At 45.7% G+C, this 13,524-nt stretch overlaps 1 protein-coding gene across 1 annotated transcript; it reads left to right on the forward strand.

Annotated features, from left to right (window-relative positions):
• The first annotated feature begins 353 nt into the window (after positions 1-353).
• On the forward strand, positions 354-13,004 carry HMGCL (3-hydroxy-3-methylglutaryl-CoA lyase). The gene is made up of 9 exons (XM_081334920.1): positions 354-461; positions 3,651-3,734; positions 4,816-4,923; positions 5,522-5,617; positions 6,961-7,109; positions 7,607-7,670; positions 10,266-10,454; positions 11,447-11,572; positions 12,219-13,004. Exons 1-9 carry the CDS (start codon positions 411-413, stop codon positions 12,318-12,320), a joined length of 969 nt encoding a protein of 322 aa, XP_081191046.1. The 5' UTR covers positions 354-410; the 3' UTR covers positions 12,321-13,004.
• Positions 13,005-13,524: the final 520 nt, after the last annotated feature.

The following is a 13,524-nucleotide window of genomic DNA, read 5'->3' on the forward strand; positions in this document are numbered from 1 at the left end:
ATGAGTCATAAAAGAGCATAGCTGGCTCAGGAATTCTGGGAGTTGAAGTCCATGAGTCATAAAAGAGCATAGCTGGCTCAGGAATTCTGGGAGTTGAAGTCCATGAGTCATAAAAGAGCATAGCTGGCTCAGGAATTCTGGGAGTTGAAGTCCCTGAGTCATAAAAGAGCATAGCTGGCTCAGGAATTCTGGGAGTTGAAGTCCCTGAGTCATAAAAGAGCCGAGGTTGCCTACCCCTGTCCAATACCCTTGTTGGCCGGGGATGATGGGACGGCAGCTCGACGCCCAGAGTAAACCGAGGGAGACCGCCCAGCTGACTCGCAGCCACCTGGTCCAGGGCGGCCACGTGATCACGGCGAAGCTCCGTCACGTGACCCGCCTTCGGCCCGGCAGCGAGACCAGGCGCCGAGATGGTGGCGCTGAAGCGGGGGCTTCCGCGGCTGGTGGCTTCGCTGCGGCCGGTGAGCGAGCAGGCCAGCGGGCGGGTCGCCGGGCGGGCCTCTTGGAGGGTGGCCGTGGGCGCTGCTGTTGCTGGGAGGGGGGCTCCATGCGGGGCTGGACCTTCGGGCGCCTTCTCCGCGCCCTTGGGACTTCAGTTCCTAGCAACTCTGGCTGAGGAATTCTGGGAGTTGAAGTCCACAAGTCTTAAAAGGGCCAAGGTTGGGGACCCCCGGCGTAGAGGGTGAATGGCAGAGGACTCTGGGAATTGCAGTCCAAAAAATACGGAACCTCGTCTGGGTTCTTAGCCGGGGGGGGGCCTTGCAAACCCATGGCTGCATTCGCTTTCCCTACTGACTTGGATTAAGGTTAGGGTTGGCTGTTGGCTTGTTTGTTGTGACTTATTTGTGTTGGCAGAACTCCCAACTGCCCGCTCTGTTTGCCGTGCAAAGTATTGGAAAAACTCCAAGCGTAGTCTGAGCCAGGATGGGGGCGGGGTTGTGTTATTTGCACTCTGGGATCAGAACAAGTGGGTCGTGGTTCCGTGAGTCCTGAAGTGTTTTGAGATGTTTGTGATAAAGTTAGTCTGCTCAATAATAACACGGGTAGAAGATACGCACCTCTCCTTAGTACATGGGCGTGCAAAAGGTATATCGGAGCGGGGAGCTGCAGTTGTATCCTCTGAGTCTTGGACTCTGGCTGAGAGTACTGGGGGGAGGTGAATTCCACATGCACAATTGTGATATGTGGCTGCAACATGTGCAGGATCAGAATAACGTTTCCAAGGACTTACGATGCACTCCCAACTTGTTTAGTGGCCAGTCCTTTGGGTGTCATTCTTATCCTAAACTAAGCATGGCCCACTTTTTACCATGTGGGGCTGTGTTTAATAACAACAACAACAACAACAACAACATCATAATGGGCAAGGAAGGAAATAGGTCAGACAATGTAGCATATATAGCACAGGTGTCAAACTCGCCGCATCATGTGATGTGTCACAACATGTTACAACTTTTTTTGCACTGCCAGAGCTGGGGTGGGCATGGCCTCAGCATGATGCAACCAGCATGCAGGCCGGCAGTTTGACACCCTGATATATAGGTAGTCCTCAACATGACCACAGTTGAGCCCAGAATTTCTGTTGCTAAGCAAGACAGCTGAGTTTTGCCCCATTTTATGACCTTTCTTGCCACAGATATTAAGGGAATCATTACAGTTGTTAATAGCACGGTTGTTAAGTGAATCTGGCTTCCCCACTGATTTTACTTGTCAGAAGGTTGCAAAAGGTGACCATATGACCCCAGGACACTGCAACCATCATAAAGACAGTGTGGGTCAGTTGTCATGTGTCTGAATTTAAATCGTGTGATCATGAAGATACTGCAACCGTCACAGGTGTGAAAAATGGTCATTTTTTCAGTGCTGTTTTAATTTTAAACAAACAAATTGCTGTAAGTTGAGGACTACCTGTATATGCAGGGCTAGGACTTTCTGCTAGGACTTCTATATGGGTGATGATTTAAATAATCATGCTTCAATAGCCTTTGAGCCTCATCCTCTGAATAACTTAGTACTGCTGCTTCAAGGATATTCCCAGGTTGCCTCTTCATACAGCTGCCATACAGGAGCCTTGGTGGAGCAGTGGGCTAATGCCTCCTTAAGTAACACCAGCTGCCTGCAATTAGTGCAGGTTCGCATCCCACCAGGCTCAAGGTTGACTCAGCCTTCCATCCTTCCGAGGTAGGTAAAATGAGGACCCAGATTGTTGGGGGCAATAAGCTGACTTTGTAATAATGCCCCTTGGGGTGTGTGTGAAAGCCCTAATAAGCAGGCATATACATAGAATGAAAGCTACTGCTAAGCTTGTAAGCCGCCCTGAGTCTTCGGAGAAGGGCGGGATATAAATGGAATTAAAATAAAATAAATAAATAAATATTTACATTCATGAACAAACAAACTGGGAAAAGCCTTGGAACAGCCATGTTGAGCTTTCTGGCAGATATGGCTGCTTCCGTGTTTGTGGAGGTGTGCATTGCTTGTGGCCATATGCTTCATGAAGTTTTTTGCATGCTTTGTACAGCCTTACATTTCATGTATTTTGCACCTGAAAATGTGCAAAAATCTAGTTTTTAAGTAGTTGGGGAAGGGTTCAGAGGCCACTAAATAGTGGCTTGGGAGCTGCAGATAGCTATGGAGTGTTAAATTACCCACACCAGTTTCCTGCTGAGCTGTCCTAAGAGAGATTGAAAGCTACCTGATTTGGGATCCTCTAGTTTAGCATTGCCTGAAATCTGAGGAAGTGATGGGCCATGATTTCAAAAAGGTCTTTTCCCAGCCCTGTCTGGATGTGCCAAAACTGGCACAGAGCCCTTGTGCTTCAAAATGGATTATCACTGTGCCAAGGCACTTATTTTCTAAAGGTGAGACTTGAGGCTGACCAGTGCTACTCAATGAAGCATCTGTGATTGGATGCCAGCCCTGTACAGTTGTTATGCAAACAAAATAAGTTGGAATGGAAGCAATATTCCAAAAGCTTAGTCGTGAAACAGCCTTTGCTGCTTTGCACTTTGTTGGGAGTGCAAGGTGGTTTGTTTTTTTATACTACTTCAGGAATAAGTAAGAGCCTTGGTGGAGCAGTGGGCTAATGCCTCCTTAAGTAACACCAGCTGCCTGCAATTAGTGCAGGTTCGAGTCCCACCAGGCTCAAGGTTGACTCAGCCTTCCATCCTTCCCAGGTAGGTAAAATGAGGACCTAGATTGTTGGGGCCAATAAGCTTTGGGGGGGGCGAAAGCCCTAATAAGCAGGCATATACATAGAATGAAGGCTATTGCTAAGCACATTGATTTGTGCTTTAAATTGTAAGCCGCCCTGAGTCTTCGGAGAAGGGCGGGATATAAATGGGATTTAAAAAAAAAAGTAAATTTTAACAAATTGTTTGAAATTATAAGTGCCAGCCTTGTGCTACCCGTAATAAGGTTTTCCTGGGTCTGATGTCGCAATCCCATGACTCTCAAGGAGTTATAATCTGACACATCTGGAGAGTGAAAGGTTAAAGAATATTAACATATCTATCGCTAACGTATCTGGTATCTGCATCTCTTGCAGTATGACAGCAGGAGCAAAATAACTTCTTGCATTTGATACACTCGGGACGCTATAGATGGTCTACTGGATTCGCATTCTTTCTTTTCTTTCCCTTGTTTTGTAGCTCAGTTTAACCACAGCTGGAACATTTCCCAAGCATGTGAAAATAGTTGAGGTTGGTCCACGGGATGGTTTGCAAAATGAAAAGGCAAGTGACCTCTGCTAAACTGGGTTTGGTTTATGGCTGAAATCTGAAATAAGTGGCTTTGGTGGTTTTGTGCTTGTGAAATGAATGTGTTAACATCAATGCTGTTTTGATTTTTCTCCTAGGTAGTATATTGACATAGCTTAAAGAAATCAACCCTCGACCCATGTTCCCAGAATTCTTGTCAGTTTAATTACTTGAAATATGCTGGTATGCAGCAGTAAATCAGTGTTTACCAAAAATGCCCATTTGGGAGTGTGGATTTGGACTTATGACCATGTGATTTGCTTAATGACCACCCTAACAATGGTCAAAAATCAGGCCCAGCCACATAGTGTCCTGACTTAAGACCGTAATGACTTACGACTGAAATTCCGGTCCCAATTGTGGTTGTAAGTTGAGCAATAGTTGTAAGCAATGAGGATGTTAAGTGAGTTAACACATGACTATGCCTGATTTTACAACCGCTTTTGCTGTAGTGGTTGAGCAAATTGGCTTTGTCCATTGACTTTGTTTTTGGAAGCCAACTGGGAAGTAAATGGTGATCACATGACCTGGGACACTGCAGCCTTTGTAAATACAGGCTGGTTCCCAAGAGCCCAAATTGCAAACCAGGGGATGCTGTATTGGTTATAAATGCAAAGAAGTCATAAGACATTAATTTCAGCACTGACTTTGCCCAGTTGCTAAATGAGTGGTCATAAATTGAGGACTACTTGTATTCAGAATCCCAATTAGGGGATTTGTTTGAGACTGACCCAAATGTTCTCCCACTGCAGAATTTGGCTGCCTTTGGCAAACTTGGGAAAAGGAAATATTTACCAATCTGACTGATGTCACAAAGTCAACAAAATTCATTCTGGCAAATGTGTTTCTATTTATTATAATATGGATGTTGTTTCTGTGTGCCTGTTCGTTTGCGGGCTCCTTTTTAAAAATCCATGGTTAGGGAAGAATATATAAAGGAGCAAAAATGGGAAATGTTATAGAATGTAGTGATTCCACCACCAACTAAATGTTGAGAGGGAAATACAGTTATGGAGTTGCTGTTAAAAGGGACTTCTCTCTTGCTCTCTTTTTCCAGAATATTGTTCCCACTCAGGTGAAAATTGACTTAATCAACATGCTCTCAGAGACGGGTCTTTCCGTTATAGAAGCCACCAGTTTTGTCTCTCCAAAATGGGTACCACAGGTCAGTATGGATAAAGAGGTAAAGGAGATGGCTAAACAAGCTACAGTTACTTTGCTCCTTTGCAAAACCCAGATGGGCTTATTCAACATACCACGATTAAAGCAAATTGTGGCTTAGTTTTTGCTATAAATCAGAGGTCTTCAAACTTGGCCCTTTTATGCCTTGTGGACTTCAACTCCCAGAATTCCTTAGCCAGGCATGCTGGCTGAGGAATTCTGGGAGTTGAAGTCCACAAGTCATAAAAGGGCCAAGTTTGAAGACCCGTGCTATAAAAGAATATCTCAGCTTGGTTTCTATAGTAATGAGAGGAACAGTTTATGCTTTTCCAGCTAATTGCAGTAAATGCTGAACGGAAGGGCTAGAGGTGTTCTATACCAGGGGTGTCCATCCTTAGCAACTTTAAGACCTGTGGGTTTCAACTCATGCTGGCTGGGGAATTCTGGGAGTTGAAGTCCACAAGTCTTAAAAGTTGCCAAGGTTGGAGACTCCTGTTCTAGAGTTACAAAGAATGACTGGTCATCGCAATTTAGTACAGTGTGTGGCACAGTTGTTTCCGTGGAATTAAAACCTGCCGTTTGTTCTTCATTTTTGTCCCAAGATGGCTGACCACACAGAAGTTATGCAAGGCATCCGGAAGGTCCCTGGGGTCAGCTATCCTGTTCTGACACCCAACCTCAAGGGATTTGAAGCAGCGGTAAGAGAAACCTGCAGTCCAAAATCTCTTAGGTCCTTGCAATAGTGGGGAAGGTATTAATGGACGGAGGTGTAAGATCTGTTGCACTGCTTCCTCACAGTGCTTTTTGACAGGTACAGGAAGTCCTCAAGTTATGACCATAATGGAACCTGCCCATAATGGTTGTAAGTTGTGGCCTTTTTTCTGCTGGTGGTGAAGCGAATCCATGGTTAGCTATGGCCAATTTTGCCAAAAATCGGACGTAAAGTGCCAGTTTTCAACAAAACTGTCTTAAATTGAAGTCACGAGACCACAAGGCCATACACACAGCTATAAATATAGCCTGGTTGCCAAGCACACAAATTGCGGTTATGTGGCCATGGGAGACGACTGGCAGAACTTTGAATCCAGGTCATAAGGACCCCCCAGGTAGCCCTGTCAGTATTTAAAACAGTCACTAAGCAAGTGGTCGTAAGTCGAGGAATACCTTTGTATAGTTATCTCAGTCTTAATTGAAAAAGCAGATCCATACCTTAGGTCAGGCCGATTGCCAGCCTAGGTTGAACTGAGCAGCTAAGGCTGGCTCTCCCATTCATTGCTTTGGGCATCTGAGGAACTGCCTTTCCGATTTCTCATCCTGAGCATCTGCTTCCCTGTGCCTTGGTTGTCTGGAAGGACTTGTGTCCCAGCACGTTGCCCTCCATACCTTGCTGTGACTTTTAATGGATCCTCAGGATGAGATCCTTTAGGAAGGATTTGCGGCGTTGGCTTGCAAAGGCTCAAAATTTCATTCTGAGACGTGCTGCAAAGCAATGCAAACGAGAAACAACTGAAGGTGGAGTGAGTGAGTGAGTGAGTGGTGAAACTGGCCCAGAAACAGGAGACTGTGAGTTCTAGTCCCGCCTTATGCATGAAAGTCAGCTGGGTGATCTTGGCCAGTCAGTCTCAGCCTAACCCCCTCATAGGGTTGTTGCTGTGGGAAAAATAGGAGTATTAGAGGTATGTTTGCCACCTTGTGCTGGAATCTCCGGCTAGCTGGGGGGGGGAGTGAAGAGGGGACCGAGCTTAGAGTTCTGGGGGGCCTTAGACCCCCCAGAATCTCTCAAGTCTTATCTGACTCTCCCAAAGAGAATCTGGTGAAATTCTTGTAAACAGGCATCGCAACAATAAAGAAGTGACTTTGATCAGTTCACGGGGTTGTTCTACTTCTTGTGCCTGATGCTTATAAAGTAATAAAGGCTGGACAAAAATCTAATAAAGTAAATAATAAACAAGTCATGAGACGAGCTCGGGGAACAAGTGCTAGGCTTTTCTGAACAGAGAACAGTGTGGTATCTAAGAGCTCTTTCTGGCACGGTTGGTAGGTGGCAGCCGGAGCCAAGGAGGTATCAATCTTCGGAGCAGCTTCCGAGGCCTTCACAAAAAAGAACATCAACTGTTCCATAGACGAGAGTCTGCAAAGATTCAGCGATGTTCTGCGGGCATCAACAGAAGCCAGTATTCCCGTCCGAGGGTAAATATTAGCACTGCATGCTGATTTTGGTGATGAACAAGCATCCTTGTGTGTAGCCCTTGAGAAGGAGGAAGGAAGGCTGAGACATGGAAGAAAGAGGGATCTAAGCAGGAGGCTATCCAGAAAACACAAACATGTTCCTCTTCGCTCAGTCTTCCCCAATCTGGAACTCTTCCAAGTGTGTGCAGACTGCAACTCCCAGAATTTCGAGCTATCTCGGAGGTTCTGTTCAGCAGCTAGTCCTCATGATAATAAAACGTCTTCTCCTCCTCTGTAGATACTTTTTTTAAAAAAACCTACATGATCTGGTAACTTCTCTTTGTAATACTAATTGTGAGAAGAGGTTGCATTGCATCTCTCCCCCATCAAAAGATATTATGTTAGGGATAAATCTCTCATGAACGAAGCGAGAGGAGGCAGGGCCTGCTGATTTTCACTAACTGATCTCCATGATTTTCCATGACAACATTGTGTTTTTCTTCCCCTTCTCCACGCAGCTACGTCTCCTGCGTTCTTGGCTGCCCTTATGAAGGAAAGATTTCTCCCGCTAAAGTGGCAGAGGTGAGTTCATGTTGTTTGCCTGTTCAGAAGAGGTGTTCTTTTTTGTAAACAAAACCCTGACCTTTTACAAACCCCCCCCCCCACAAAGACGAGCCTTTGAGAAGAGAGTTAAATCTTGCCATGCATGTATTGTCCCGCTGACTGAGGAGGGATTTGGCTTCCGTTCTGATTTCATTGCAAGGACAGGAGAGACCACAGGTTAGAGCAGACATGTCAAACACAAGGCCCAGGGGCCGGATCCGGCCCGTGAAGTGGTTTCATGTGGCCCGTGAAGCCATCCTGGAAAGAGTGAGGGAACGGCCCCCACTGCCTTGGCCCTGGCCCAGAGACCCTCCTCCTGCCAGAGACCCTCAGACGTGTGCCACTCCTGCCCGGGCCCCCATAGGCACCCTTGATGCGAACGATGTAAGAGCTGGCCAGGCCCACCCAGTAGGCCATACGCACTCTAGCCACGCCCACCCAGTAGGCCATGCCCACCCTGGCCACACCCACCCGGCCCCTTGAGGGCAACCGCAATGCTGATGCGGCCCTCAATGAAATTGAGTTTGACACCCCTGGGTTAGAGGATCTGTACAGAGGAGCCTCCGTGTTCTGTTCCAGCATCCTCCCTCTGAAAAGGCTGCTTGTTCGCGGGTACCTCGCCAGGCCTTTGGTGAGCTACTTTAGCTCACAGTAAACAACACTGAATTAGTTGGGGATAAACCATCTGACTTGGAATGAGAGCCATAAATATCCAACCCTCTGACCAGCAGCTGTCAGTGAATGAGGAAAAACACGCACTACATGTCTTTGCATGGGATAAATTGAGTTCATTTCCCCTTTCCACGTCCTGTTGCTTTTCGGCTAGGTTGGAGTTTAGCTTGAATGATGCAAATTGAAGTCCTATACAAGCCCAGAGAAAAACAGATGCTCTTGCAAGGAGAGGTTGAAACTCTGAAAGCTGCCTCTTTCCCAAAGGACTAGTGTTATTTATACAGGTAGTCCTCAATTTATGACCATACTGGCACCTGTAATGGACCCCAAAATTTATGTCAGGCATCCTGACAGTCAAGGTACTCGTGACTGGACCTAGTTTTATGGCTTTTTTGTGGTTGAGTGAATGCCATGATTGTTAAGAAATCACTGCTGCAACTAGTTGTAAAGTTAAGCCAGTCACCAACTGCCCAAAATCTGGTCCTGTGAATGTGGGGGTATATGTTTGTGTATGAAGTCAGAACTTGGGAATTGGGTTGTATGTAGCTTTTGGGAGGGCTGTCGTAACTTCAAACAGTTGCTAAGTGACTGGTCATTAAGTGAGGACTACCTGTTATGTATACTTTGGATTTTAAGAGTTGTGTGCCCATGTTATCCATTGCTTTAATACTGAAGTAATTTTGTTTTATAAACTAACAGACATGGATTGCTGTAAAATTTGGATCATGGAGGAATCTGACATGGGTTGAGGAAAAGATGAGTTCCCATTGAGAGGAAATTGTGTGAACAAGTAGATGTAGGTTTCTGCATTAACATCTGGATAAAAATGGAAGGCTTGATTGGGATGGTGAAGATCAGCAGTCTCCAACCTTTCTAGCCTGGGGGGAGGGGGGATTGCTGTGCGAGTGGTAGGCATGCGTGCACATGCCCTCAGCTCCCTTTGTGCAAGCTGCATTTCTGCGCAAGCGCCTGCCTCTCACACAAGAGTTTTATTTATTCATTTATTTATTTTTGGGACTTATATGCCGCCCTATCTCCCGAAGGACTCAGGGCGGCTAACAACAATAAAAATACAATAATACAAAAGTTTTTTAAAAAGAATTAAACTAGCAGCCCCAATAATAAGTTAAAAACATTTTAAAAATCCCTGTCAGTCCAGGTCAGCCTGATGGAAAAAGAATGTTTTAAGGCCGCGGTGAAAGGACCGGAGATCCGGGGCCATCCGGAGCTCAAGGGGAAGTTGGTTCCACAGGGCTGGCGCTCCCACAGAGTTTTGCACACCTGCGCTCACCCACCTGGCCCAGTTCCAACTTTTGCTATGGATTCCATAAGCAAGATTCCACAGGATGCTCTGTTCTCGGCCTCACCTGAGAGGCTCAACCTGGGAGCATCTATGGAAATTCTCAAATCGTTCAGGTCACGGTTGAGCCAAAGGTGTTTTTTTTTGTTTGTTTTTCAAAAAGGCAACTGGACTTTCTTGGTGTTTTCTTCAAAAACATTTCACTTCTCGAAGAACATTTCACGCCCAAGAACTAAAGAAGCTTCTTGGATGAGAAGCAGAATATTTTCAAAGAAAACACCCAGGATGTACAGTTGCTTTTTTGGGGGGGTGAGGGGGGGGGTGAGAAACACTTTGGCTGAATCTGAAGTTCTAATACTTACCTCCCATTTGCAGCTATGGCAAGATAATGTGGGCAGGCTGGATTAAGCACGCAAAGCAGGGCATTTCTCAGCTGCAGGGAAAAATTAACAGAGGAGGTGATGCAACTGAATCCTTCACCTCTTCCAGGGAAAGAAAATCCTGAGGATAAATCCATCGTGATCAATTATTATAATTTGTATTCAGAAGAAAAGCAATAATAAGGAGCTACAAGTTAAAAAAAGAATTGTTCTTTGTGACAGGTGTCGAAGAAAATGTATGCAATGGGGTGCTATGAGATTTCCCTCGGCGACACCATTGGTGTGGGGACCCCTGGCAACATGAGGGAGATGCTCTCTGCCGTCACGAAAGAGGTGCCTGTCGAAGCTCTCGCGGTTCATTGCCACGACACGTATGGACAAGCTCTTGCCAATACACTAGTAGCACTTCAGGTGAGTTTTCCGCCGGTCTTTGAAGTAACCTTCAGACGTAGTCCTTGACTTACGACTGACACAAATGACGTTGTCACAGGTGGAAAATCAGAAGTCCAGGCAGTTCACATTTTATTGCGAGCTTATGTTCTCTGCAAGAATGTGAACAACTAATGATCAAAGCTAGTTGGTGTTTGGTAAGAGCCAGTGGAATTCAAGGAGGGCTGGGCTTAGATCTCTTGTGGAGACGATGGGACTCGAGACTTATGAGGCGTTTGACCCCGCCCCCTCCCTCAGGCTCAGCCTGGTCATCTGCAGACGTCGATTCAAAGTTCCAGCGGTCAGGTCCCCTCTACAGTCATGTGACCGAACTTCAGATGCCCAGCCACAAAGCCACACTGATGCCCATTTGCAGCATACCATAGTCACGAGACTGCATTTTATGACCGTTAACAATATCTGAGCATTACGGGCATATGTCAAGGACTACCTGTAATAAAATGCTCCTTTATTCCTGCGAGGAAAACTCACTCAGGCTACCTGTAAAGCAGATTCCACGCTTAACGATTCTTGCAAAAGATGTGTCTCTTTCCCACTTACCTTCTCTAAGTCAAAATCTGAGCATTAGGCAGCTCTGTTAATGAGAATATTGGCAAAGGAGGCAAACATACATAGGAGAATGCAGTATTGCAGGTAAACTTTGCCCGCAGCCTTGAGTTCGAGCCTGACCCGGCTCAAGGTTGACTCAGCCTTCCATCCTTCTGAGGTCAGTAAAATGAAGACCTGATTGTTGGAGGCAATATGCTGACTCTGTAAATCGCTTAGAGAGGGCTGTAAAGCACTTTGGGGTGCTATACAAGTCTAAGTGCTAAATGCTATATATATATTTCACAAGAAAAAAGAGAACCCTTCTTTGAATCTTCAAAGGCTTTCTCAGTTCCTAAGCTGTAATTTCTCACGATTGATTACAGTGATTGCAAATCATTCTTAAAGGGTTCTATTTCTGCTCGCAGATGGGTGTGAATGTGGTCGATTCCTCAGTTGCTGGCCTTGGAGGCTGTCCTTATGCTCAGGGAGCATCGGGAAACGTGGCAACAGAAGACATGGTGTACATGCTTCACGGCCTTGGGATCCACACAGTAAGTGGGAAGCTACTTCAGTTCTCTCTCCTTAGCTGGCCATTGGAGGTAGGCGTCAGCAGATAAGCTAAATCTATATGTTACCAAGCTTTCATTGGATCTGCTTGAAATACTGAAAGGGTGAAAAATTAATTAGGTGGCTAGCGTGGTGGCCTTTTTATTTATATCCCACCTTTATAATTTTTTTCTAAGCAACACAAAGTGGTGATCATAGCCAATACTCCTTCCTCCTACTGTTTTCCCTGCAGCAACCCCCCCCACCTTTGAAGCGATCTGGACAGAGAGAAAGTGAATGGCCCAAGGTCGCTCACCTGGCTTTGATGGTTAAGGTGGGACTAGAACTCACAGTCTCCTACTTTGAAGCCTGGTGCCTTAACTCAGGGGTCCCCAACCTGTGGGCCATGAATGGGGACGCCAACCAGATTCACTTAACAGCCGTGCTGTTAACAACTGCAATGATTCACTTAACAACAGTGGCAAGAAAGGTCATAAAATGGGGCAAAATTCATTTAACTGTCTTACTCAGCAACAGACATTTTGGGTTTAATTGTGGTCGTGTAAGTTGAGGACTACCCGTGTAGCTTTGTGGATGCAAAATAAACAGCTGTCCTTCCCCCCCCCCTTTTTTTTATTTTTACCTGTACAGGGTGTGGATTTATCAAAGCTCCTTGAAGCAGGAACTTACATCTGCAAGATGCTGAACCGGAAGACCAGTTCAAAAGTTGCACAGGCCAGCTGCAAACTGTGAAGTAGATCCGTGCCTTTCCTGGACTTGCTGGGATCAAAACTGCATGGCAGTCTGGAAATTGCCATGTCAGTATTTGTTCCCCTAACTTTATTTAAGCACTATCCAACGACTCAGACCTTAAAAGACAAGAAGATAGGCTTGCCGAGTTTTTCAATAAAAGGAAGACGACATTAAAAGAATGCAGAACACCATATCTACCCATCAGACATGTTGGCTGTATTTGGAGATGGATGTTGCAGTTATTTGAAGGAGCAAATGTATTATTCTTGCCCTTCTTTTTGAGCTCGGCCTCTTGTTCCTGAAATATGTTTTGCATCTAGGGCAGGGGTAGGCATAGCGTAGCTGACTCAGGAATTCTGGGAGTTGGAGTCCATGAGTCATAAAAGAGCCGAGGTTGCCTACCCCTGATCTAGGGCCATCACACTGCCCAGCACCCCTCCCTCCAACGTTTCCCCAATGCTGGGCTTTCTAAAGGTCCTAACTGTCAGGACAAGCTTTCGTAAGCTCTCGGATCATTATGATCCTTTTTAGGTGCAGTGGTCCTGGGGAATTCTGGGAGTTGAAGTCCACACATCTTAAAAGTGGCTGAAGTTGAGAAACACTGGTCTATATGTTTGTCTTGTCAAGCATTGAAGCAAAATATAAGCTGGGATTTCTCTCCAAATAAAACACATTTTTACTCTGGATTTGAATGTTACTTGTGCCATTTGATTCCCCCCCCCAATGTTCTTCCCAAGGGGATCAAAGAAGTAGTCAGAAGCAGTCGATACAGATAGTCCTCAACTTAGAACCATTTGTTTAGTGACCGAAGCTAGAACGGCACTAAATGTGACCTTTTTTTACATGTATGGCCTTTGCAGCATCTCCATGGTCATGTGATCAAAATTCAGACACTTGGCAACTGGAAAGAATTTATGATGGTTGCAGTGCCCCAGGGTCATGTGACCACCTTTTGCAATCTCCTGACAAAGTGGGGAAGCCAGATTGACTTTACAACTATGTTAGTAACTAAACAACTGCAGCGATTCACTTAATAACTGTGGTTAGGAGTTTCTGAGTGACAAGACTGATGTTTGCAAATGTTTCTAGCAATCTTGCGAGTGGTCTGTCCATTTATGACTGACTGACCAAGCGCACCCTGGATCTGTTTGACACTGATTAACTTGTTTCTGGACTTTCAACCTTGCAGTCTGGCGCTGCTCAT

The sequence above is a fragment of the Vipera berus genome (assembly GCF_964194415.1).
Source record: "Vipera berus genome assembly, chromosome: 9".
NCBI classification, from domain to species: domain Eukaryota; kingdom Metazoa; phylum Chordata; class Lepidosauria; order Squamata; family Viperidae; genus Vipera; species Vipera berus.